Raw genomic sequence first — 27994 nt, forward strand, 5'->3', positions numbered from 1 at the left:
ATATATCACTCAGGTAGTCTAAATTAACCTTCAAAAAACTTAATTGCTTTGTATTTTAGCTTAAACAATGGATTGTTAAACAAGGTGTATCTACTGCTAAGGACATACTGTAACTAGCGAAGGTGCAGCTTTATTAGACGTTCCCATCCTTCTACCCCGCCCTACACAAAGCACTCGCCCACAGGCACGCACGCACGTCCGCGCAAAGGTACACACATCCATGTACAAACACGCACACGCTTAGAGCCCATCATGTGAGCGCGGACGGCCCAGGAAACGCGGTTTATTTCCCCACTCTGGAAAATGTCTGAGGAGCACTCAAGCTAACTCGGTATTGGTAGGGTTCCACGTCTCCTTTTAAAAAATACTAGACTCCGCCCTCTCCAGGTCCATTCCCAGAAAAATAAAAGGTTGGGGGTGGCGGTTTAAAGGCCTGTTATAGTCTACCAGTCAGTAGCCCCACCTCAAGAAGCGGCAGTATTTGTGAGCCAAGAATAAAACAAATCCTTGCAGAAACACTCAAAAGATTTCGAAAAGACCTTCAACAGAGGCAATAGCGAGACTGTCGCCGTCGAGTGGTCGGGATGGGCGTTTTCGCTTAAGCAGGCGCTCCAAGTTGCGTGGATGAATGCCCTTCAGCCATGGTGTTAGCTGCAGGTCCTCTAAGACCTGAAAAGCGCCAGATAGCCTGAGTTCTCCTTGTTTTGGGTTTCCCACAAAAGCGTGGTCACAACGGAAACTCTTATCATAGATACGATAACGGCCCCAAAACTTTTTTTCATCACCCTTACTCCCGCCTACACCCGGCGCCCTACTTTAGTGCTTCGCTTCGGGAGTTGAGTGACCTAGTCGTCTAGAATGCCAGCTCTGCAAAATTCCAGGAGCTAAACACCAACCAATTTCCCAGGAGAGATTAGAAACGAGAAAACATCGCAAACCCAACAACACGCCCCTATTCCTCCCGAGCTTTAAAGGGGGGGGCGGGGGACCGGCCTGTTCCCGCGTGGCATGCTGGGATATGTAGTTCCTTCAACTCTTGAAGGCGTGGGGTCAGGGCCGAGCTCATGCTGACTTCCCAAAAGAGTACTACAATTCCCGTTGTGCCTTGCGGCAGAGTGGAAGGGACGGTCGAGAGAAGGCGCGTCGCGCTTGCGCAGGTTGAGGGGCCGGAGGGAGGCGGAGACTCAGCGGTCCAACTGCAGAAGCCTCTCCATGTGACAGAGAGCTGGGTTCCAGCTCCGGGAGCCGCCGGACTCTGAATACGGACTGCAAGCACTGTCCACTGTCCCGGAGCCAACAGACACCAGCTCGTGGGGGACGCTTGGTGTTTGTCCGTACCGCCGTAGAACTTGGGGTGTAGAGTGAACTGCTGACTCCAGGGCAAGTTCTTGAGGGACCCCGCGGAGACCCGGGAATCTCCAGAGAGACTGAGAGGCGGAGCGGCGAGGCGAGATTTCTGTCCGCGCCGGCGCCCCCAATCTTGGAATCATGAACGGCTTCACGCCTGAGGAGATGAGCCGCGGCGGGGATGCCGCAGCTGCCGTGGCCGCCGTGGTCGCTGCCGCCGCCGCCGCCGCAGCCGCTTCGGCGGGGAACGGGGCCGGGGCGGGAGCAGGAACTGAGATGCCCGGCGCCGGGGCAGTCTCGGCGGCTGGACCCCCAGGAGCAGCTGGACCGGGCCCCGGGCAACTGTGCTGTCTGCGGGAGGACGGTGAGCGGTGCGGCCGGGCGGCAGGCAACGCCAGCTTCAGCAAGAGGATCCAGAAGAGCATCTCCCAGAAGAAGGTGAAGATCGAACTGGATAAGAGCGTAAGTGAATGCGGGACAGTTCTGCCCTGCCAGCCTCCTTGGGGCCCCGGGAGCGGTGCAAACGGGTTGTTGGGCCAGGGGTTCAGAGCTCCCCGAGACCTTGCTGCGGTGCAAACCCGTTGTGAGGTCTTTAGTAGAAAGCAAAAAACCAAGTCGCAGCAACTCCGACTGCCACCCCCAAGGGACACATACTAGCACCTTGTCCTTTCCCTCCGCTTCAATCCCTCGCGTCCCTCCTGCTCCTGTCTTTTCCCTCTCCCCCCCCCCCCCCCCCCACTTAGATCCGGAAACGAAACAAAGGGAACCAGCGCACGGAGGGAGGCTGGAGTAGTTTTCTTGTTGCCCGGCAGCTCCTTCTGGAATGGAGGCGCCTTTGTTTTGCTGCCCAAGCTGGCGTTTGGCCCCAGGAAGTAGCTTCCCGGGTCTAGGGAAAGTGGAATCCTGCGAGGACCTGACGCCGCAGTCAAGAAAGATCCAGTCTCGTTCCCCTGTGTAAGAGTGAGAAGCCAAGCTCCTGCCGCGCCTTGCTGTGATCTCGGTTCTGGACGCTGGCGGCGATGTCAGCATCTAGGGCAGCTGCTCCGAACGTGGAGAGCCGTTTGGCAGCCATCAGGATTTCTTTTTCCGTCCTTTTTGCATGTCTGCTCTTTTGACCATCTGTGAGACTTCTAGAAATAACCATCGACGTTTTCTGGAGCTCTGGCAGATGTAAATTAATAACAAGATGCCAGAACCTAGTACATGTCCCGCTTATTTTTAACTTGCACTTATCTTAAAAGTTTATTTTAAAGCTTGTTAGGTCAGTCCTTGTTTGTTGTTTTTTCTTTAAGAAGTAATTTATTATATAAAGGTCCAATTATCAAATGTTACTATACAGCTCTCAGACTATGTGATTCACATTTCGGAAGTTTGTCTTCTTTTCTGTTTTTTTTAAAACAGTTTTTCAGTCATGTTCTTGAGGAACTTTTTAGGTAGACTTGAATAATTTCACATTGCTTTGGTTGGAAAACACAAATACATTTAATACTCCGAAAATTTTATAATTCCAAATTTAAAATGTAGTTAGGATATGAAAATCAATAGCTGATTTGTAAAAATGAATAGTTCTGTATCTGGATTGAAATTTGAGTATTAAATTAGGAAGTATATGTTATGCTTTAACATATGCTCTTTAAGTAGAGAAAATACTATCAAATAGCAAAATTGTGGGCAATGCCATCATTCCCCTTGTTAGCAAACCAGTATGACCCCTCTCATCTAGTTCACCCTAACTGCAATTTGATGACAAAAATCTAGAGGATTGGAATTTCTCATTCTCCTGGCCTTTCTCTCCTTACTGTCACCCCTCCCCCAACCCCTTTCCCAGTCCTCTTAGCAGTATTGCCAGACATGGTGTGTTTTAACTGGCAGGACTTTAGAGAAAAGCATGCCCTTGTCTTAACAATGCCCTGTTTTGACTATGTCTTCTTTTTTTTTTTATGATTCACTGCGGCCTATGTATTTCGCCAATACATAGACACATTTTAATGCAATCCTAAGTAGTCTGAAACCTTTCTGTTTCAGGTAAGGCATCTTTACATTTGTGATTATCATAAAAACTTAATTCAGAGTGTTCGGAACAGAAGAAAGAGAAAAGGGAGTGATGATGATGGAGGAGATTCACCGGTTCAAGATATTGATACTCCTGAGGTAGATGAAAGTTTTTGCATGTTAAATGTAAATCTTAAGTAGTCCATTCTGAATGAAACTCTTATAAAAAGATATGAACAAATTTTAAAAATACTTAAAACATTTGAAAAATCTGAAAATGAAAGTAAAATTAAATATAGACAGTTAACACACAGTTATACAGTTTAACTTGTTATATTTTCAGTTGACAATTTCTATAGTTCTGTTTTCTTACAACTTTTTCCCCAGTTTTTAATATTTATTCTCAAAGGATTAAAATGTTTACTACATTTATAGTTTTGATTCTGTAAAAAGTTTTTTAAATAATAGAATGAAAATTTCATAGTTGTATAATTGAAATGTTATTATATGCATGAAAAGTAAGTTTTTAACTAATTGCATGAACTTATTCATGTTTTTTTTTTTCTAGGTTGATTTATACCAATTACAAGTAAATACACTTCGGAGATACAAAAGACACTTCAAACTACCAACCAGACCAGGACTTAATAAAGCACAACTTGTTGAGGTATTTATGAATTTTAAACTTTGTAAAACTTTAAAGAACTCTGTTCATTCCAAAAAAGGGTCATTAAATGCAGATGAAATTGTTAACACTGTATAAAACAATATATTTCAATTAGAATCAAAGGTAATTTTAAAGATCTATTATAGAAGAATCTAGTTATCTAGAAATGTTTGTCTGCCTCTTAGGAAATTTCTTTATGTAATGACTAATCAATGGATTATGGATAGTTTTCTAAGCATCTTCTAATATTGGCTCTCAAAAATATTGTGTGAGCATTTTTATTCTCATTCTAGAAATTTATTTTAAAATTCCATTTACTCAGTAAATATTTATTGAACATCTAATTGAGGAATAATAAAACAAATTAATATACTTTGATGTCTTTGTTAGAATTTTTTTTTAAGTTTCTGATGGAATAAGTCTGCAAATAAGCCCCTAAGCAGTATTTCCACAACTTTCTGATTTAACCATTTCAGAATTTGTCCTTGTTGATGTTAGTTTGTTTTATTTTAATCATCCATGGTTTCTTCGAATCTAGAAGATGCAAAGACTATATCTAAGCTTTTACTTAATAGTTTGCTTTGATATAGGACTTCGGTGAATTTTGAAAAGTTGAGTGTGTGTGGGTGTGTGTTCTCAGGAAAAATAGAACCAAGAATTCTGTGCATGGTATTAAGATGTTTATTAATTTATATAAATATATATTTCTACTTAAACCACATTTAAAATATAAAAGACTTAACCTACTAGGTAGAATAGAAATTTATAAGTATATAAATCACTTTTCTCATGTTCTTTAGCTTGGATGTAGTAATCCCGCATTTTCTAAAATGTGCATATTGCATAAGATAAAAGGTGAATAGACGGTATGATTCTTTGGCAGAATGCAATGCTTTTTAACATTGTTAAGATCCAGTATATTAACTTCTTAGCCAGAATTTTTTCTTCCTTCTTGCCTAGGCAACAAAAATTCAGTTTTTCTTTAAATCTGATTTAAAAGGTCTGGTCTTTTGGATTCTATAGCACATTACTATAACATAAATATATATAGCATCTACCATGATGAAACTATATCAAAATATACAAATACTAGTTGAGTATAAGTACCCTGCTTTGGAACAAATGAGAACCCAATAAATGATTATTTTAAATGTATATATTCTTTAAATGCATAAACCAAACCTGAAGTTTTTGATAATCTGATCTAAAAATACTATATTAATTCTAGAGCTATTTTCTTATTTTAAAATGAGAAATAGCCATAATCCAAATAGCCATGAGTATTATAGTTTGTTTAGTCAGAGATATTCATATCAATGTTGATTTCGGCATTGAATAACCATCCTTCTTAAGTCTCTTAATTATCATTTGGATAGGCATTCTTTAAGAAGCCCATTTTATCTTCTAGAATCTAGATATGCTTTTGAGCATCTCAGTTTAGTCAACCGTGCCTCTGTTGGTAGTTGCAGTGCACAGGTTGGATTAGTGAAAAGGCAAGAAAGCAAGTAAACATTCTAGACTGAACATCCACCCCTCTTTCCCCTCTCATTTTCCATTTATAATTTTTATTCAGAAAAAAATTTCAAGAAACCTTAACCGAAGATATTGCCAGCCCTGGCTAGGTAGCTCAGTTGGTTGGAGCATGGTCCATATATGCCGAGGTTGTAGGTTTGATCCCCAGTCAGGGCACATATGTGAAACAACCAGTGAATGCATAAATAAGTGCAACAACAAATCAGTGTTTCTCTCTCTTTCTCCCTAAAATCACGAAGTAAAAATTTTAAAAAATACATTGCTGTTGAATGTAAGTTGTAGCAAACATGTTTGTAAGATATTTCATGGTTTGTTTCTATAGTACCAAATTTTCGACTTCATATTTACCCTTTTTCTATGAGTAGGATCTAAACCATTACATGATGAATGTGGACTTTTACGTCCTATTTCATTGATACTCCAAGTTTTTAAAAGTTAAAAATTACCAATATGCTTTAGGCTTTCACAGGATTTTAACATTTTTTTATTTTTAAACATGTAAAAACAGTTAAGAGTGAATCTGGATTTATACTTTCTTTAAAGCCATTTGTAACAGTTTTCTTAGGTTTTAATAATGCTTTCCTAAATAAAACACTGCATGAATTTCAAGTTGTATATTTGCACACTATTTTATTATTTTTATCAAATATCCTGATATTTAGTTTTCTTTGTCTTTAGGGTGTTTAAGTATGTTACTGTAGTAGCAAAACCTTTTCTTTTTAAAAATCTCTACTATTAATTTTAAACTTTGTTTGTATTAAGTAAAAGTTAAATCATAAACTGCAAGGTGTAGGAGGATTTAACAAACCCAATGATAGATCTGATTACTAAGTTTGATCTGTTAACTGTTTCATAATTTATACTTGTGGCTTTTATTGTTTGGTTAGTTAGGGTTTTGCTTTTACTTCTATGCTACAGTAGTTTGCCATGTAGCAATTGCATTGTGCAATGTTACAGTAAGCACTGGGAAAATTTTTGTGGATATAATGCCTATTACTGTTTGCAGTAGTATTTCTCTCTAGTTATCAGTGATTTAAATGTGATCAGGCCTTCTATACTTTGTCACAAAAAGGAGGTTTTCTAGGAGACTGTTGTGGTGAGTGTCAGAATAAGAATTTATGCTATATTACCGTTGATTAAAATATATAGCAGCAAAAAAAATAATAAAAGTAAATGATTACTTCCTAACCTGGATTCCAGTTAAAAAAATTTAAAATAAATAAAAAGAAATACACATTCTGATTAATGTATACTTAATTGAGTGGGCTGAAGGGGCCTTTGAAATTATACTATCTCTTGTTTATAACATCTTATTCTTACATGCTTTTCACCCTGTTGGCATTTTGTTGAATACAATTTATTTTTAAAAGGAAACAGGGTAGAAATGGGAGGGAGGTGGGGAGGGCTTGGGGGGTGGGCTGGGGTGGGGGTGAAAGGCAGAAAACTGTACTTGAACAATGATTAAAATAAAAATAAAAAACATTAAAAAAAATCTCTGGGGGCTGCAGAGAGTCCCCAGACTAACTCAGATATTTGGTACAATGTTTAAAAAAAATGGGGGGGGAATAACTCTTACCACATAGCACTTTTTTCTTTTGATGAAAGTGGTTTTTTTTTACCCCATTTATGAAATCTGTTAATATCTATAATTTAATTTCCTCAATTTTTTTTTCTTTATAGATAGTTGGTTGCCACTTTAGGTCTATTCCAGTGAATGAAAAAGACACCTTAACATATTTCATCTACTCAGTGAAGAATGACAAGAACAAATCAGATCTCAAGGTTGATAGTGGTGTTCACTAGGAGAGATGGAATTGAGACTAAGACTTGGATGTTCAGATGTTAAGACTGTTTACTGCTTTTCATGTGTAGAAATAAATGTTCCTGTGTATTTTTTCTACAGAGGATTTTCTCTGGTTTTATTTTCTTTGTTTCTGATTCTAATAATTAGTTGGAAACTCGTGTAAAATGAGCTTTCCTAGATTAACAACTATTTTAAATAAAGGTTATTACTATTATAGTTGCTTCAGTGTATTTATTTTGTGAAACTTGATTTTCATTTTAAAATGACTTTCAGGGACCTGTATCAGTTGAGATTTTAATATAAAGATAATTTTGTTACCCCCTGCTCCTCCTTTTTTAATTCTAAGAAATTAACAGGTTAAGGATAACAAATACAGCACATTTGCTTTCTCTGTGATGACCTTATTTGGAATTAAGAATACCCTAAATAACATTTTGTAAAGTGCTTTTTTAGTGCTAACAAATTTTAAAAATAGAGCTCAATTAGGATGCAACTTTATTTCCTTTTTTAAAAAGTTGTTATTTCTTGATGAAGTGTCAGGAAGAAAAAAAGTTTAATGCCTACCTCCTTCCAAAGAAGATTTAATATGCTAGCAAAGATAAGCACAGTGTTGAAAGTTCTGGTAAGAACATAGAACTAGCCTGGGCTGGTTTGGGTCAGTGGATTGAGCATTGGCCTGTGAACCAGGGGGAATCACTGGTTTGATTCCCAATCAGGACATGTGCCTGGGATTCAGGCCAGGTCCTCCCCCCCCGCCCCCGTAGGGGATGCTCAAAAGACAACCACACATTGATGTTTCCCTCTTCCCCTCTCTAAAAATTAAATAAAATCATTGGGGGGGGGGGGGGGACATAAAATTAGTTATAGCTGTGTCTTTAATTTTTTTCTTGAAATAGAAGGTACTTATATTACATGAATATAAAAAAAACCCCTGCAATATCCCTTAATTTTCCATCATGTCCTGTACTGTTCACATTGCAAATTAAAACTAATAAAGTGGATATCTAAAAGTTTAATAATCTTTAAATTTTGGTTATACACGGCTGTGACTTGATTTACATTTTATTTCCTTTTACAGTTCATTCTCTGTCAGTTTTCTGAATATTTTTAACCTCTCCTTTTCTTGATACTGTATTGTTTACCCAAGTTCTTATAATTACAAATCAGATTTACATCTTGTACATGTAAACAGCTTCAGGTCAGTATTCTGAGATTGTGCTGCAGATTGTAGGCTGGAAATGCATGATGTAGCTCAGGGATTCTCAAAGTTGACATTTGGGTCTGATAATTCCTTACTGGGAGAGGCTGTCCTGTGTGTTACAGATTTAGCCATCCTTGGAGTCCACACACTACTACCAGTAGCATTCTGAAGATTCACAATCAAAAATATCTGTCAACATTGCCAAACATACCTTGGGAGGCAAAGTTATCCCTGGTTAAGAACCACGGGTGATTTAGCTGAATTTTTTAATTTAAAGTACCGTTTCATTAGAAAGTGAGTCTTTTAAAATATTTTCAAAGTATCAACAGCTAGAAAATGATGAAAAAGCCACAGGGTTTGTTTTTGCTGTGATGAAGATTTACTTGTTTCTTTATTGATGAGCGGAGGCTGTGATAATTGGTGTTACAGAATCCTCTCCTATCCAGCATCCCAGAAATTTCTGTGAGAACTTTTTTTCTTAGCTATATGAAAATGAGCTACCACATGAACACGTGGTAGTTTACTTGAATGAAGTATTACTTCCAAATTTCATATTTTTACCTAAACCTACAAAGACTTAACTGTTTGAATAAAACTTAACTGTTAGGCTTATCTTTTCCTATTAAAGGTACTCTATTCTTGTGAGGAAAAAAAGCTTGAAATTATTTACTTACATTAAAGTGTCTGTTTATAAATATAACCTTGGACCAGCAATGTTTTACATAACTAATTGGCATAAAATGTAGTTGGATAAAGAGTGAATAAGAGTTCTGGGTGTTGATTACCAAATGAAATTCCTGAAAGACCAATTTAAAACACGAAAAATTGAGAACTTAAGAACCTCATCAAAGCTGAGGAACTCAGGAAGATGTATTATAAAACCCAACTTTATATAAAATTTTTAAGTCTTTGCTGGTAGGTTTAAAAAATTGTGAATTTAAACCCTGGCGGGCGTAGCTCAGTGGATTAAGCGCAGGCTGGGAACCAAAGTGTCCCAGGTTTGATTCCCAGCCAGGGTACATGCCTGGGTTGCAGGCCATAACCCCTAGCAACCGCACATTGATGTTTCTCTCTCTCTCTCTCTCTAAAAATAAATAAAATCTTTTTTATTAAAGATTATTATTTTTTTTTAATTTTTAATTTTTACTTATTTTTATTTTTAGGGAGAGAGAGAGAGAGAGGGAGAAAGAAGCAGAGAAACATCAATGTGTGGTTGCTGGGGGTTATGGCCTGCAACCCAGGCATGTACCCTGGCTGGGAATCGAACCTGGGACACTTTGGTTCCCAGCCCGCGCTCCATCCACTGAGCTACGCCAGCCAGGGCTAATAAATAAAATCTTTTAAAAAACTATTAAAAATTGTGAATTCACTATAAATCTGTTTACTTACGTATATCAAAACCAAAATTCAATGGAAACTTATCTCTACAAGGGTAGAGGTTACTTCTAAATGTTAGGGCATCAGAAGAAACACCGCCTTTGGGTTATGAGAAAGAAAACCTATTAAGATCCTTATAAAGATCTTTAACTATTAGCAGAGGCTCAAGAAATGAGTCCATTGTTTAGTAACGACCCTTCTAAACAATTTGGGAAATAGCTAAAAGTTAGTACCTAAAATATTTTTTTATTATTATTATTTATTTTTAGAGAGGGAAGGGAGGGAGAAAGAGAGAAACATCAATGTGCGGTTGCTGGGGGTTATGGCCCACAACCCAGGCATGTACCCTGACTGGGAATCGAACCTGCAACACTTTAGTTCGCAGCCTGCGCTCAATCCACTGAGCTATGCCAGCCAGGGCACCTAAAATATTTTTAAGAAAATAAGCTTTTACTATTTTTACATAAGCCCTTTTTAATTGAGATGAAATTTACATAATATATAATGAATCATTTTTGAAGTACAGAATTTGATGGTATTCTGGACTATTTATAAGGATGTTTATATAGTGAATAGCCTTGAAATGCACTTGACTTTTGAACAACATAGGTGTAAGGAGAACCAACCCTCTTCACAGTCAAAACTCCTTATATAACTTGATTCTCCAAATACATAACTACTAATAGCCTACTTTTGACCAGAATCTGTACTGGTTAATCAACATAGTTGATTAACACATATGTTATATGTATTACATACTGTGTTCTTACAGTAAAGTAAGCTAGAGGGAAGATGTTAAGAAAATACATTTATAGTAGTATTTAAAACATTTGTGTATAAGTGGATCCACCCATTCGACACATGTTGGAGTCAACTATATATGTCCTTTTTTTGGTCTAGGTTTTCTTTTCCTTACTGTGATATAAATTGTGATACACATTCCACAATTTATTATTCATTTATTGATGGACATTTGAGTTTTCACCTTTGGCTATTATGAATAATGCTGCTATAAATATTAGTGTACAAGTTTATGTATGGGCATGTTTTTATTTCTCTTGGATGTATACCTGGCAGTAGAGTTATGGAATCACATGGTAATTCTGTATTTAATGTTTTGAGGAACCTTCAGACTTTTTCCGTAGTGACTACCATTTTGCATTTCCACCAGCAATGTATATGAGTTCCTATTTCTCCAAATTGCCAATACTTGTATTTCCTTTTTGTAAAATTAAATCCATTTGGGTGTGAAGTGTTATCTCATTGTGGTTTTGATGTGCATTTCCTCAATGACCATTGTTGTTGAATATCTTTTTATTTGCTTGTTGGCCACTTGTATATTGTGTTTGGAGAAATGTCTATTCAAGTCCTTTCTTAATTTTTTAATTGGGCTATTTGCTTTTTTGTTGTTGAGTTGTAGGAGTTCTTTATTCTGGATATTCGATATATAATTTGCAAATATTTTCTTCCATTCTGTAAATTATCTTTTCACAATCTTGATCTTAATATAGGAGAGTTTTTAGTTTTTATGTAGTTCCATTTGTTTTTGCTCATACTTTTAGTATAAGATCTAAGAATTCATTGCCAAATCTGAGGTTATAAAAATTAACTTTTCTTTTTTTTTCTAGAAATTTCATAGTTTTATGCCTGTCAATTAAGGTCATTGACCCATTTTGAGTCCATTTTTGTATATGAAGTGAGTTAGAGGTCCCACATCATTCTTTTGCATGTGGTTATTTAGTTCTTCCAGCACCATTTGTTGAGAGACTCTGTTTTGGCACCTTTGTCAAAAATCCATTTGCCATAGATGTTTGGGTTTATTTCAATATTCTCTTCTATTTCATTGGTCTGTATTTCTTTTCTTCCAGTACTACACTCTTTTGACTACATTAGCCTTGTTAGTAAGTTTTGAAATCAGTGTGAGTTGTCCTACTTGTTTTGTTTTGTTTTTTTTTTCCAACATTGTTTAGGTTATTTGGGCCCCTTTATAGTCCATGTGAATTTGAGTATTAGTTTTTCCATTTTTGCCCCCCAAAAACATTAGAATTTTGTTGAGGATTGTATTGAATCTGTAGGTCACTTTAAGATTGCCATATTAACAATGTTAAGCATTCTAATTCATGAACATGGGATGTCTTTCCATTCACTTAGGAATTCTTTAATTTCTTTGTGCCATGTTATAGTTTCCAGTGTATAAATCTTTCACTTCCTTGGTTAAATTTATTGCTGATATTTTTTTCATGCTATTGTGAATGAAATTGTTTTCTTAATTTCTCTTTTGAATCATTCATTCTAGTGTATAGAAATACAACTGATTATTGTATGTTGGCAAGACAACTGTGCTGAATTTGTTGATTATCTCTGGTAATATTTTTGTATATTCTATGAGATATTCTCTATATAGAATCATATCTCTAAAGACAATTTTATTACTCTTCCTTTCCAATTTGGACACCTTTTATTTATTTATTTTTGGGGCCAAATTGCTCTGGCTAGGACCTGCAGTACAATGCGGAATAGAAGTGGTGAAAGCCATCCTTACCTTGCTCTTTTTTTAAGGGGGAGACCTTTCAGTCTTTCACTACTGAGTGTAATGTTAGTTGTAGATTTTTCATAAATGCTACTTATCATGTGAAAGAAGTCCCCTTCTCCTGCTTTGCTGAGTGTTTTATATGATGAAAGTGTATCATATTTTGTCAAATACTTCTTATGTAACTACTGAGATGACCATGTGTGGTTTTTTTCCCTTTTGTTCTATTAATGTGGTATATTATATCAAATAATTTTATGTTGTGCTACCCTTGCATTCCTGGGATAAATCTCACTTGGTCATGGTGTATAATCTTTTTAATGTGCTGTTGTGTTTGGTTTGTTAGTATTTTGTTAAAGAGTTTTGCATCTATATTTTTAAGGTATATTAGGTTAGAGATTTCTTATACTATGTCAGACCCTGGTATCAGGGTAATGCTGACTTGATAGAATGTGTTAGGAAGTATCCTTCTTTTCTATTTTTAGAAAAAAATTTAAGCAGGATTGATGTTAATTTATGTTCAAATGTTTAATTGCATTCACTAGTGAAGCCATCTGGTCCAGGGTGTTTCTTTGATGGAAGATATTTAATTAGTGATTTAATCTTTTTTCTTATTACAGGACTTTTGAGATTTTCTTTTTCTTCTTAAATTAGCTTAGGTAATTTGTGTGTTTCCAGGAATTTGTTTCTTTAACTTAATTTGTTGTCAGTTCATAGCATTCTCTTATAATACTTTTAATTTCTCTAAGGTGGGTACTAATGTCTGTGCTTTTAGTTTTAATTTCAGTGACAGTCATGCCCCATATAACGACATTTTGGTCCCACATACCACAGTGGTCCCATAAGATTATAATGGAGCTGAAAATTCCTATTGCCTGGTGACATAGTTGTAGTGATGTGATAATGCAATGTATTCCTCATGAATTTGGGGTGATGTGTAAACAGACCTACTGTACTGCCACTCACTAAAAATATAAAACATACAATTATGTATAGTATAAATGTGTGGTAATAATAATAAACAACTACAAAGTGAGGCAAAAGTAAGTTGGCTGTTGTGAATATACAAAACCTTGATTTCTTATAGTATTATTTATTATTATATTATTTTTTTACATAAGCAATTGTAAACATACTTGTGCCCCACACTGTATGTAACTGGTTTGTATATTTACTATACTTTTTTCATTTTTATTATATTTTTCCCTTATCATTTGTCCCCCTTATAACCTCTTCCACTTCCATGTACTCCTTATCACTACCCCCTCAATCACCACACTGTTGTCCACGTCCATGAGTCCTTTTTATTTTTTTGCTCAATCCCTCCACCCCTTAGCCCCACCCCACAAGCTGTCAGCCTGCTCTCTGTCTGTGAGCCTGTCTATTTTGCTTGTTAGTTCAGTTTGTTCCTCAGATTCCATATATCAGTGAAATTATATGGTATTTGTCTTTCTCTGACTGGCTTATTTCACGTAGCATAATGTTCTTCAGGTCCATCCATGCTGTCACAAAAGGTAAAATTTTCTTCTTCTTTTTTATATTTTAGAGTGGTATTCCATTGTATAAATGTACCATAGTTGTGTTATCCACTTATAAACTGATGGACACTTGGGTTGCTTCCAAATCTTGGGTATTGTAAATAGCACTGCTATGAATATCGGTGTGCTTATAGTCCTTCAAATTAGTGTTTTGGGTTTCTTTGGATGAATTCCCAGGAATGGAATTGCTGGGTCATAAGACAGTTCCATTTTTAATTTTTTTTCAAAGATTTTATTTATTTATTTTTAGAGAGGGAAGGGAGGGAGATAGAGAGAGAGAGAGAGAAATGTCAATGTGCGGTTGCTGGGGGTTATGGCCTGCAACCCAGGCATGTACCCTGGCTGGGAATCGAACCTGGGACACTTTGGTTCCCAGCCCGCACTCAATCCACTGAGCTACGCCAGCCAGGGCTCCATTTTTAATTTTTTGAGGTAACATCATGTTGCCTTCCACACTGGCTGCACCAATCTGCATTCCCACCAACAGTGCAAAAGTGTCCCCCTTTCTCCACATCCTATCACTTGTTTGTTGATTTATTGATGATAGCCATTCTGACCAGTGGAGGTGATATCTCACTGTGGTTTTAATTCGCATTTCTCTTATAATTAATGACATTGAACATCTTTTTATTTTAAAGTAGTCTCTCTCTACTTACAAAAAAGTTTGATGTAAAACAGTATAGAGAATGTTTTATGACTAATTCTAAAGAATGCTTCATGTGCATATGAGAAGACTATATTTTGCTTTTATTGGGTGGAGTGTTCTGTGTATGTCTGTTAGGTCTAGGTGATTTTTACTGTTGTTGAAGTCCTTTATTTCCTTATTAATCTTCCATCTAGATGTATTTCTATTACCTAAGGGAAGGTATTGAGGTTTCCAACGATTGTAGAACTGTATTTCTCTCTTCAGGTCTGTGAATATTTGTACTATAGAATTTATTCCTTTGAGTTTATGAAATTTCTTATATTTTTTTAGAACATTATTTATTTATTTTTGGAGAGAGGGGAAGGGAGGGAGAAAGAGAGAGGAAGATAAATACCAGTGTGAGAAAGATACATTGATTGGTTGTTTCTTGTTTGTGCCCCGACCTAGGACCGAACCTACAATCCAGGCAGGCATGTGCTCTGACTGGAAATCAAACCAAAGACCTTTTGCTTTGCAGGACAACACCCAACCAAATGAGCCGCAGCAGTCAGGACACATTTTTTATATTTCTTTCTAGCCAAAAGTTGATGCTATAAACTTTAGTTTAATATGTACCATGTCCTAATTGCATTAATAATTTGCATGATCAACCGTAGCCCTCAATAATAGTTATATTAGTTGCAATTATATTATTATATATGTGACTATACCTACATGTTGTATATTCCCTTTAATGTACACTTAATGTATTAAGTCAGTTGTTTATTCATGATACCCAGTAGATTTACGTTTTTACTTCTAAACCGCTACAAATATAGGTTATATATGCTCTTTTTTGTTGAAAGTTTACTATATTTGTAAAATTCTTACAATATGTTGGCTATGTATATGCTGCACATTTCTCTCTAGATATACCACTCTACAAAGATGAGCACATATGAGTGATACCATTCCATAAAAGTAAATTGAGAAAGCTAGTTCAGTGTGAACTTACTATCATTTTCTAATATCAGTTTCTCTTCAGATCTTTGGGAGAAAAGTTTAGGCTTAAGCTGTTAATGGAAGATGATTTATAAATATTTGAATTTGATTTTCCTTTTGAGAAAATTATTTTAAAGCCTATAGTGCTTTACTGATGGGTTTCTTTATATTTTAAAATCACATTCCATAATATTTTGCAAAAATGATTTTTTATAGAAAGAACTCATGTATACCTGTGGGCAATTATAAGGAATGTAAAGTTGCAAAATGACCTGTGAATATTCCTATCTGCCCTTTCCTTCCTCCAATAGTTGTTGCTCATTGTTTTGGTTCTTCATGTTACTTACAATTACCTAATAATTCTTTAGGATTAGTACCTAATCCTAACAAAAGTATTCAAGAAATCCCTATGGATTATGATGAGGAAAAGAAATGTTATCAGGAAGAGATGAGCTATTAGTAAGTGTTATAGTCCACTTTGTGCTCAGCCGCATGGGATTTACAGTAAGAACAAGGATAGAGAAAATCAGAGCACAAATACAGAAATTGTTATTCAGTGAGCACTTACCATATATGAGCTATCTGAAATGTAAAACTGTGTCCCATGCAAGTCAAGGTTTGCTTTCCTAAAAAGAAAATAGATGCTATAAATAATGTAGTGGTTAAGACTCTAGATGCTAGAGGAAAACTGACCATATTTTAAAAACATGGCTCTACTGCCTTCATAATGTAACCTTAAATGAGCTATTTAATCTCTCTAAACCTTGGCACTTTGGCCATAGAAGAGGGATCATTATAGTATCTACCTCATTCAGCTGTCAAACAGTATTCAGAACAATAGTAAATTTTTATAAAAGCTTAGGTGTCTTCTGTAGCTAGAAGTTATTGAAAAAAATAAAGGCTCTACTCATTAATATGATTGAGTGAAATGTTTGCTTTTAAAAATGTATTCACCTTGTCAGAAAAAGTTAAATAAGGTAAGTTGTGTAAACATGCTTTTACATTTATTTAGTAGTCTAAAGAAGAATGTGTGGTTCTATAATACATCCATTCTAAAAGAATGTAATTGAAATGTATATTACAAAGATATTTCCAAAAATAGAGAATATGAAAGATAATTATAATTAAAGAATTCCATTTATTGAATATTTAGATTTTTTCTAATATATTTTTCTCATTAGGCTTTGATTGCAATAATAGGGGAATACTTATTCAAAAGCCATTGTTGCCTCATGTATGCCCTTATGCTGGGATACTGAATCCTTACCCCACCTATTTTTCTCCCTTAAAGAGAAATTATACCAAGTAGAAAATGAAACTGGTTGACTGATGACTTTTCTTTATTTACCTATTCTATGCATCCTTCCAAGAAGGATATAAGACACTTTATTCAGTTAGTTCAATTTTAATATCAGTGGATTCATTTGAAGGAAAAAAGCCAAATCAAATGATCTAATAGTAATAAAACAACAAATTTGATTTTTAAAAACAATTCCACTTCATGCATTTTTGTAGGAGGTCACACTACCTGAAAACATTGTGACTTATGTTTGTGCAGATTTCAAGAGGAACTGAATTCTGAGTATGTCAAAATTGTTTGGTCTAGCACAGAACACTTACTGAACAAATCTGTGTGTGGTCTTCAGAAACAGATTAGGGGCCTCCAAGGATCTATTTCCATTAAATAATGTCACTTTTACTCACAAAATGTTATCTCCTAAGTTCACTACAGATGTGCTTCTCAAGCTTTTATGCACAATAATACTTTATATAGCACCTTACACCTCTCTTCTATAGAAGGCTTCACATTTATAAATAATAATTTGTTTGTAAATATTATGCTCTTATTAAAATATAATTTCTAAGAGGCATTTCCTTTTTATTCATTATTATACATCCAAATCTTAATAATAGCTTGCACTTAGCAAGCATTTAATAGATTTTTATTGCATGAAGGACTTTTGGGAATCCCCTGCAATGGCCACTAATCAATGTATACCTCCTAAGATATGGAGGTATAGTCCAAAGCTGTCTCTAACAAACAGAAAATATTTTTGAAGGCCTCTGTTTTATTTACTTTTAAAATTCATTTGACTTTTTAATTCTCACCTATTACATGTGTTTCTTAGTATGCACGATTTTCAAGAAAAATGGACACATTGGAGATATGCGTCAGAGTTTTAAGGATGCAGCTGTTGTGTGTGTGTGCAGTATATGGGCTTTACAATTAGGACTGTTCAAATTCTTGCCTTGATTTTTAACAAATATCTTAAATGAGTCAGCATCTGAAAAATGGGTATAAGAATACTTGAAGGTTTTTGTTGTTGCTATTTTTAAAAGAGTAAAATGAAAACATACTTAAAATAGTTGGTATGCATAATATATACTCAAATATTAGCTTCCTTTTCCCCTTTTACTAGAAAACTTCTAGTTTCCCTTCTAAGAATCTCAATTTATATATGATTCTTTCCATTAACTATTAGATAGTCAATAACTGTCAACTAAGAACTGAAATTTCACCCTGGCTGGCGTAGCTCAGTGGATTGAGTGCGGGCTGCGAACCGAAGTGTCGCAGGTTCGATTCCCAGTCAGGGCACATGCCTGGGTTGCAGGCCAGGGCCCCTGGCAACAGCACATTGATGTTTCTCTCTCTCTCTCTTTCTCCCTCCCTTCCCTCTCTAAAAATAAATAAATAAAATCTTTTTAAAAATGACAAAAAAAGAGATATATTTAAAAACAACTGAAATTTCTCAATCTTTGAGCCAGGATTATGGCTATTCATTTGGGGAACAGAATTCTTTTATTGATGTAGTTAACACCTCATAGATGAAAATTTTCTAGCCAATATTTTTAACAAGTGCCAACAATGTCCACAGAGAAAAATGAAATTGAATTAATTTTTATTACTACTTATGTAACACAAGTCTACTTGTCTTAGACAAGTAAGAATTTATAGAATCTGCTTTATTGCACTGGATAGAAACTAGAAATGCAGTTACACTGATATAGCGCAGTTTCTGAGAAATTGGCGGTGATGCTCTCCAGAATACATGAAGATTCTCAGTGACTGTTGCAAGGAATCACAAAAGAGATTTTTGGTCCAAAGAAGACATCTCTGAAAGAAAATAGAACATCAGTTAAATCTATATAAAAGCTAAGGTATATATTATTCTTTTCTGGGTTAAAAATGAACAGTGATTTCCAGGATTTCAGATACAGCTATTTTTTTTAGGTGAATCAAGTACAAAGAGAATGAGTGGGACAACTTGCTACAGGGTCAACAAAGACCAAGAAGGTAATCAATTCTTTTACTTTCCTTCCATTTGCCATTGATATTATGCTATCATTTCTTTATAAAGAAAAGGAAAGATTAGGTGGTTTCATAACCTTATAATCAGATCAAAAAATAATTTCTCTGATGTGAGTGAGATGGATCATGAAGTTTGCAGGGATGACACAGAAGATTAAAAATTCCTTACAAAGTAAATAAATTCTAGCTTTTATAGGGAAAGCAGGCATTTTAAGCTACCCTACTCTCATTGGGAAGATCATATAAGGTAATGAAAAAATACATGGAATAATATAAAATTGCATGTAAGTACAAGGTAGTATAATTACAGATCATTAGAAATATACTTAGTATGTAATGTACAACATGATAACTATTGTTATCACTGGTGAATAGTATACTAAAAATTTGCTAATAGTAAATTCTAAAAGTTCTCATTACAAGGAAAAATAAAATGTTTTTGGTAACTATGAGGTGATGGATATTAACTATCACTAAACTTATTATGGTAATCATTTTTCAATATATATCTGTCAAGTTGTGTCATATACCTTAAACTTATACAGTGCTATATATTAATTATGTCTCAATAAAATAGTGCAACAAATTCAAATTTGTGTTTATAGGGAAAAAGGAAATATACTGAGCAATGTAAATTTGTTGGTACTTGGAAAAGGGTAATCCAATATCAGATAGAAATTACTTTTATATATCTATACTTCCATTTTCATCCATTAACCTGGATAATCATAAAATTATATCATGGAATAAATAAAAGTACATTTCTGTAAAGCAGACTCAAGCTTACAAAAAGGCAAACATGGTATTTTAATATTAGCTGATATTTCACTTATGTGACTGGGAAAAATTGTCATTTTATGTTGTCAGTTAATACAAGTTCTTGATATCATCATTTAGTATGGCGATTCTGAAACTTTATCATGCATCAGAATCACCTAGAAACCTTGTTTAGTCATAATTGCTGTGCCTCATGTCCAGTGTTCCTGATTTAGTAGGTGCCATCTGGGGTCCAAGGATGGGTTTGCATTTTTAACAAGAACTCGGGTGATAGTGACACGGCTGTTCTGGGAACCACATTAAGAATGAACTGGCTCGATAGAAAATAAAAATCTGGTCCAAATCAGAAGAGCTAGGTTCTAGTGATAGTGCTGATATCAACTAGTTGTGGGGGATCGTGCCAGTCATTTTACCTGTCTATTTTTCCTTGATACGGTGGTTATACCTGCCCTTTCTACCTTATAGATTTCTTAGAAAAATGAAAATATGATGACATGTTAAAAGTAATTTGAAAAAGCTAATTTAGGTATGAAGTTGCCAAGATCATAGTATTTGAAAGATTCCTCAGTCACCAAGTGATGACAATTTTAAAATCAAGAGCTAGAAATATTTATTGATTTTTCTACTATATTAAAATATATCAACTTTCTTTTTTTTAAATTTTATTTTATTTATTTATTTTTAGAGAGAGAAGGAAGGGAGGGAGAGAGAGAGAGAGAAACATCAATGTGTGGTTGCTGGGGGTTATGGCCTGCAACCCAGGAATGTACCCTGGCTGGGAATCGAACCTGGGACACTTTGGTTCCCAGCCCACGAAAATATATCAACTTTCTAAGTCAGTGGAAAACTTTAGTTTATTCCTAATTAACTCATACATAGAGCTAGAAATTTTTTCTTTGACCATTACCAAACTTTCTTGTCCAGTTAATTACTTGATCCTGTTAACCGAAATCTTTTATCTGAAGCCTTTTATTAGTTTTCAAATTGGTTTAAAATATCAACCTTGAAGTTGACCGCTGCTGCTGATAGACCTTTTTTGTGGTAAAAATCTGATAGGGAATTTAGATTTTAGTAGATTGGAGTGTTATTGATTTCTGGATTTCATTTCATTTTATTAAAATCTGCCAAATTCTCTTTCTAAATTAAAACATTCCATTTCATATGCAATGGTGATGATTCTAGAAAATAGCTAAGATTTGAATAGGATTTTACTAAAAGGGGTGATTATTTTTAGCAAATCATTATAAAGGTGTCAAAAAGAATAGTTACATGTGTTTCATAGCAATATATTTTATGATTGTATTTCCTTACTTTGGGCAGCAGAGCAATTCGCTGAAGTTGCAGTAACAGATCATCTCACATCCCTTTCCATCCCAGAAATGATCCTGGAAGTTTGCGTCCATCTTTGTTAGGTCAGCTACTCCTTCTGGAAGGCTGTGACAGTTGCGATCTTTTAGTATCTTTCTGTAGCAAGAGAGACGATTTGCAGGCATGGTTTGGACTCCAAGCAGGAGGGTTAGCCCAATGGTGACAAGTACTATAAATTTCATTTTGGCTTTCTGCCCTGAAATAGAAGAAAAATCAAAAGTATCAGTGTTTGTTGTTTTTTTAAAAGGATGTAATTCACCTGAACATAAAGTTCTTAGCATTCTCATTGGTAGAAAGGAGTTCATCTTTTCTTTGTTTCTCAAAGTGTAGTTTAAAGACAATCTACAACAAGAATCACTTAGAGTATTTATTAAAAATTAAATGCTTCGGCTCCACAAAGAAATATTGAATGAGAAATGCTGCATGAGGGGAAGAGGTGGTGATAAGACCCAGAATTTGCATTTTAAGTACCCAAAGTAATTATTTTTGTATATTCAGTAGGTAAAAAATGTTTTTAAGGTGATAAAACTCTGATCAAGTTTCTAGGACACAGAAAGCATCATCAAGTACTGTGGTTCTTGACCTTGCAAAGCATAACAACATTGACAAAGAGCTTGGGTCCCACCTTGATGGAAACAAAAAGCCCATTTATCCTCATATTGACAGATGGTACTCTATAGATATATTTATAATTTTTCAAATCTTTTGAAAATTAAGTTTTTCAAATCTTCCAGAATTATTTTTGAGACCCATTTTGTTGCAAATTTTTAGTGATATTGTGAACTTTTATTATTATATAGATTACTCATCATAGCTTTAGTTGAAAACAGTAGCTTGAATTTTCCCTAATAAACATGTAACATGTTCTTAAATACCTACAGTTATGGGGAATTCATTATTGACTGAGTCAACATATTTCACTGATATAGTTCTAATGTTTCCCTTACTGTGAAATTTTTTTTGTAGCTACTATCCATCAGTCCTAGTTTAAACTCTTGGGATCATACCAAACAAGTTTAATTCCTCTTCCAGGAGATAAGTCTTTAAGTACAGTATTTACATAAAGTTATGGAATATTCATCATCTGTATAATCAGGATTCTCAGCTTCCATATTCAACATGAAAAGAATAGAGGCTATTTTAGTAAAGGATGGCTACCAAGATAGTAGAGGGACCAGAATCAGAATCTACAGCCATTTGGCTTTCATCTTGTTGACAGGTGTCAAAACGTGTCTTTCCTACAGTAGAGTATTAAAAAAGGGGAAAGATGGATATGTATATTGTGCTTTGAAAGAAAACAGTATTGTTGAAAGAAAGTTTTAGTATAAAGTTCTCAATGGTTAGATGCATCTACCAAGAGGAAATTGGAGGGCTCGCCTTATGTTTTCCACCTCTCAGGAACCAGCGTCCTACCTTGCTTAAAATCCAGTGTTTTGGCAAAGGTTGTTCCACGTATTTTGTCTGTTGATTGTTGTTGTTGTTGTTGTTGTTGTTTCAAGGGAGTGGATAAACTTGGTTCTTATTACTGCATTTTTAGTAAAGCAAAACTTTCTATATTACTTTTACTATTTGGAGTTATTTTGAGGACGATGAAGGACAGATACCCAAATCTTATAGATTCTAAAAATGGACTGTGTGGTATTCTAGTAATTTTGATACTTAAGCCAAATTCTCAGAACTGTGTTTCTCCTTCCCTCTACTCCCTTTCCCAGATTGAATTATGGTTCCTCTGACTCCCATCTCATGAATCAGGTAAGTAGCTATTGGGTCCCAAAATATGACAAATAAGACCCTTATGATTTGAATGAGGACCCATTCAGGCTTCCCTTCCTGCTTCTGGAAAGATGCTTGTATATTTTGTTCTGGATGAAATAGGCTACTAAAATATAGCCTGCAATCGTTCTCTTGTCTTCAGCCCTAAATCTTCATATACTTCCTCAGGTGACTTAGAAACTCTCTGCCTGTAACCAGTCCCAGACTGACCAAGGAAAGTCAGGAGAAAAGCAGCCATGGTTGGGAAAGTGAGGAAGTCAGAGAATAGCACTGATAAAGTGATTAAGTAACTATGTGAGAGAGGAAAATAGGAGTAATTTGGTTCAACTTAACAAACATTATTTTAGCGTTTCCTTTATGCCTTCAGTGTAGAGAGGACTGTTAACATTTTGCTGTGCTTCTCTTGGGTACCACAGATGAAGGTGTTGAGAAGGAGAAATTGAGATGGCCTAGGGCAGGATGCTGGGAGATGCTATGGACTGGGTGGAAGATAAATAAGATAAAGAGGTTATAAACAGTGAAGAAGACTGATAAGGAAGTTCAAGCTCAAAAGGTAAGAAAAAGGGGGAAAAGTAAGTGATTAGATGGCAAAGGCACGATTGGACAAACTCATCTCAAAGATTGGTATTTACTAAGATTTATTCCTCAGTGTGTCCATTACACTCTGCTATATAAAAGCAGGTGGATTCAAAATCATACACTAGCACTCCATGACCATTTTTATAGTCCTGTGTCTCTGATCTACATGGATCACCATATTTAATATTGTTAAAATATGGGGATGCCATATAAGATATGGGGTACCTAGCTAAATCTGAATTTCAGATAAACAATGAATACTTTTTAGTATAAATATATGCCAAATACTACATAGTTTCTACCTCCTGAGTTAATCATGATAATTGTATTTTGTTAGAAATAGCCCATCTCACCCATTTAAAAAAAGTATAGCAATAAAGATGTATAGAATATTTACTTCCTTATAATTAAAAGGAAGTTTTTCTTCCTTCACTAGGATCTTTCTATATGTTGCCCTCTTTGTAAGAAATGCTTTTTGCTTGACTTTCAGGTTTCCGTTTAAATGTCACTTCTTCAAAGGTCTTTCCTGACCATCCAATCTGAAGTAGTTGCAACCTGACTCTTTCATAGTGTCCTCTTCTTTTCCCTGCTGATATTTATCACCATTTGAATTACATATTTGTGAGTTTACTCATTTTATATGTATCATTCCTATTCAACAGGAAGCTTCACAAGGGCAGTCTATTTTTTTTTAATCACCACATGCCTGATGGCTAATACAATGGTTGGCTCAGGTTATAGTATTAATGAATGCTTCTCTGACAACACATTTTTAATCCTGAGCAGGAGTGTACAATGGTTTCATATTTTCTAAAAGGCTGTAACCTTCTTAGGGCTAATCCTCAGGTCTTCCTTGCACTTCTCCTCAAATCATTCTTCATGGCAGAACTAGAAGGCAGTCAGTCCTACACACGCGCCTTTCCTTGTTGCTCCATCTAATCTCTTCCCTTTATGTTAATATCCAACCAAACAATCCATTAAGGACAAACCCCAAATTCATCTCTCCTAAGAGGCCTTCCCTGATCCAGCCTAAATATATGCCATCCTAGCAGCTCCCTGCTCTCTGTTCCATAGTACTTATGTATAAATTGTACCTACGAGAACTGTGAATTTGACTAAATAATGTCTTGTTATTGTCAGTATTTTTCATAAGCCAGTTATCCATATGGAGGATATGGCTACAGTTGAAAGTGGGAAATTCACCAAAAGCCATTTGGCCATATAGTGAGTTGGTCATTTTATGAATTTACCTAGAACTACAAAGGAAGATCTGGAAAGATCATAAAGGTCCTTATAGGACATGATTAAGGGCTTTAGATTTTATTGAGTATATTGGGAAACCATTGGAAGATTCAGATATAATAGTAACATGATCTGGTTTATATCTTTAAAAAATCTTTTTTTTTAAACTTTGTGAAGGTGTGTTGTGGTGGGAAAAGATTGGAAGTAGAAGGAAAGAGGCTATTGGTGAAAGTTGATGCAAGATATGATGCAAGAGGAAAAGAATCAAGGATGAGTCTTAGGTTTTTTACCTGAATGCTATTGGCATGTATTGAGCTGAGAAAGAATTGGATGGAGGCAATTTGGAGGGAATGCAAGAGTAAATTTTTGGATGTCTTAAGTTTGAGAGTCTACCAGACATCCAAGTGAGATGCTGATAGGCAGGTGAATATGAGTCATTGGGTTATTTAATGGTAGCATTTATGGCTGTGGGACTATCAGGGTAGTAAGTATAGATTCAGAAGAGAAGAGGCAAAGGGCTGAGGCCTTAGGCAAGCCAGCATTCAGAATACTGGAAGAGAGGATGCCAGCATCATAAAGGCAAGGACTGTGACTTCTTTTTTTCACTTTGCACCTCTCTCAGAGTGTCTGTTTCAATGCTAGGCTCACAGTAAGTATTCCAAAAACATTCAGTGAAGGAATGAAAAATAAATTGCAGAAAGTAAGTGGGTATGTTGCCATACCACACACCTCTTCTGACTATGTTCATGCCAAAATATAAAATAGTGTTTCTGTCACAGTCTCAGTCACATACTGCGATGGAAAGTTCCACATCTGGCAAGCGCTTATTGGTAGTTTTTTTTTTTAACACTTTAGGAATTATAGTTTGAACTAAAATCTTCTCTTCTTCCTTTACTCTAGTGCAGACAAATAACTTTAACTCTTACTTAGCAAGTGGAACAATATCTGAACCAGTATGTTTCTGTGATGCACTGCTTGTTTTGTTACGTGTTTTTCATTAGAAGGCACCAATTTCAATCCTTGGCAATCCATCCAGACCATATATTTTCAAGTTTCAACAAGATGAAATGACTTTGGCAAGTTTGAAGCAAATTGCTCTATTTTTTCTCTTTCAGTTGAAGAACATACACTTAAAATTCCTACTGGAGTACATCCAAATTACAAAAGAAAACAAAGCTAGAAGCTGAATATCTGAAGGAATAAGCAACATCCTCAAATATTTATCTACTGGTTTTTCAGATTTAATTTTATGTAATTAATATTGTTCCTAATGTATGATACAGTTCCTATCCCAATATTGAGTAGATTGGCAAAATATCAATGATATAACATTTAAAAACATAACTCAATTAAAAAATCTTAAAAAATAAAATAAGAGAGCAATGCAGAACATACAGAATTATAGGCAAAATGTTTCCAATTAAACAATAAATCATTGCAATCATCATATAGATAGGGGATTACAAATTTTGATTGTGTGAGGGTGTTTGGCACTAGCAGGCTTTTGAATGGTTGGAGTTAAATGGAGACATAAAAATAAAAATTACCCCATTTCATGGCCAAAACTAACAGGGCTGTGTAGTTTAAATGTTGAGACATTTATGGTGCAATGCTCATACAGGCAGCTGATGGCAATTCTGGGAACTGGTATTTTTTTAAAAAGTGGAATGAAACAGAGTTGATGAATTAGACAGAAGGGGCAGCCCATTTTCAGGTTTCTTTCAAAACACAGCAAGGGAGAAGCAAAGCTGCAAAAGCAAATGAAAATTACAGCCCAGAACCTGACATTTAAAATCAAAATTATAGTTGGAGGAGATTAAAATTGCTGTCCAGCCTATGATGTTTTCCATCATTTTTCTTGGAGGGTAAAAATCACTGTTTTTTTTTTTAAATTCTCTCCCTTCTTATTAACTGCGATAGAAGAGCTGAGATAGAGTGACTGAGTCCTGAAGTGAAACCTCTCAAAGTGTACATTAGAGGAATCAAAGTGGCATTAGAAAGTGGATAAACCTTTCAAACATCATTAAAGCAGACATTATCAGCCCAAATGCCCAAAAGATATTCATCAGCCGAAAAAAAGAAGTCCACATCCCCCCTGAAGGTGATCTGCCTTCAGGTGTCTCAGAGAATACTAGAAGAGGATATTAATATTTAGTCTTGTATCATGCTCATTGTTTTCCTGGCCACAATTGATCATCATGGAGAAAAGGACAGGCATTTGGGAGAGCTTCTCATACACTGTGAAACTAAGTTAAGGAATTTTAAAGAGAAATTTTTATAAGCCCCAGTGGGGAAAAAGGTCCCCTTTATCTTAACAGTACAGACACTGTGTTATGTTCCATGCAAGGAGGGCACCAAGGATGAATTCAATGAATTCCCTCTTTGTAGCACACATTTATGCCAGTTTCTTTTTAGGAATCCAGGTTTTTAAAAAGCAAAAAATGTTTGCTTTCTTAAACCTTGCAGTTCATATTGAGTAGATAGTATAGAGATATAGCTACTGCATTAAAAAACTCTTACATATATCATCATCCTCACACAGTTCTGAGAGGTGAAATGATCAGGTCCTGTGGTGTGGGACCGACCAGAGGCAGAGTGGACATGTGCATTAATGAGAAGTAACAGAGGAGTCTGCCTCTTTTAAACCTATGATTAAGTGACTTTCCCAGTTAAGGAATGTACATTTTCTATTCTCTTAATCTGAGTATTTTCCTTTTTCCTAAGAAGCATTTTTTTTAAGCACATACATCCCTTTAGAGAGGCTCTCTCTGCCTTTCTCTTCTGACTCAACACATAAATACTAATCTATAGCAATAGTTTGGAGTAGAATAAATGACATAAAATTATTTTTAAGAAAAAAATTACATACCCTTTTCTTCTTTCCTTGTGGTCTTCTTGGCAGAGGAATCTTTTAAAATGCTCCAACTCACTGGGTGAGTTTGGGCAGAAGGAGAAGAGAGGAGGTGCTGGAAGGAGGTTCTTTACAAATGAACCTTTGTCTGCCTTGTCTCTCCCTGGGATTGACAGACTTGCCGCCCCGGCCAAGACTCACGCAGAGGGGAGTGGAAGGCTGGGCTGCAGGAACTGCTTCCCTTGGGCTCTTGCAAACCAGGCGAAGACGAACTAAACAGCTTCTTTACTGAGGGAAATAACGAGTCTATACAAGAACCTCAGGGAGGCAGACATGGAGCAATAAAATATAAATCCTGAGGGATTTTAAAAGAACACAGAGAGTGATTTTTACCTGATGAGAAATCTGTGTGTACATTTGAGTGCATGTAAGTGTGTGAGACAGAGACAGACAGAGACTGAGACAGGAAAACAGGGAC

General features: G+C 35.6%; 2 protein-coding genes across 4 annotated transcripts; one reads left to right on the plus strand and one right to left on the minus strand.

Moving 5' to 3' along the window:
* Positions 1-25: 25 nt before the first annotated feature.
* SAP30 (Sin3A associated protein 30) lies at positions 26-23401 on the plus strand. 3 transcript variants are annotated; one of them, XM_036032003.1, is made up of 5 exons: positions 26-1809; positions 3373-3498; positions 3908-4006; positions 18849-18911; positions 23261-23401. In XM_036032003.1, the coding sequence occupies exons 1-4, from the start codon at positions 1489-1491 to the stop codon at positions 18870-18872; spliced, it is 570 nt and encodes a 189-aa protein (XP_035887896.1). In that variant the 5' UTR covers positions 26-1488; the 3' UTR covers positions 18873-18911; positions 23261-23401. The 3 variants fall into 3 exon arrangements, with proteins under 3 accessions (XP_035887896.1, XP_035887894.1, XP_028377526.1); XM_036032001.1 differs by lacking the exon at positions 23261-23401 and adding an exon at positions 22038-22224; XM_028521725.2 differs by lacking the exons at positions 18849-18911; positions 23261-23401 and adding an exon at positions 7220-7559 and having other exon boundaries at positions 1024-1809.
* SCRG1 (stimulator of chondrogenesis 1) lies at positions 18398-27982 on the minus strand. Its single transcript, XM_028521150.2, has 3 exons — positions 27535-27982; positions 21015-21267; positions 18398-18731 (listed from the first exon to the last, which is right to left on the minus strand). Exons 2-3 carry the CDS (start codon positions 21251-21253, stop codon positions 18677-18679), a joined length of 294 nt encoding a protein of 97 aa, XP_028376951.1. The 5' UTR covers positions 21254-21267; positions 27535-27982; the 3' UTR covers positions 18398-18676.
* Between the last annotated feature and the right edge of the window lie 12 nt (positions 27983-27994).

The sequence above is a fragment of the Phyllostomus discolor genome, chromosome 8, assembly GCF_004126475.2.
Source record: "Phyllostomus discolor isolate MPI-MPIP mPhyDis1 chromosome 8, mPhyDis1.pri.v3, whole genome shotgun sequence".
Taxonomy (NCBI): domain Eukaryota; kingdom Metazoa; phylum Chordata; class Mammalia; order Chiroptera; family Phyllostomidae; genus Phyllostomus; species Phyllostomus discolor.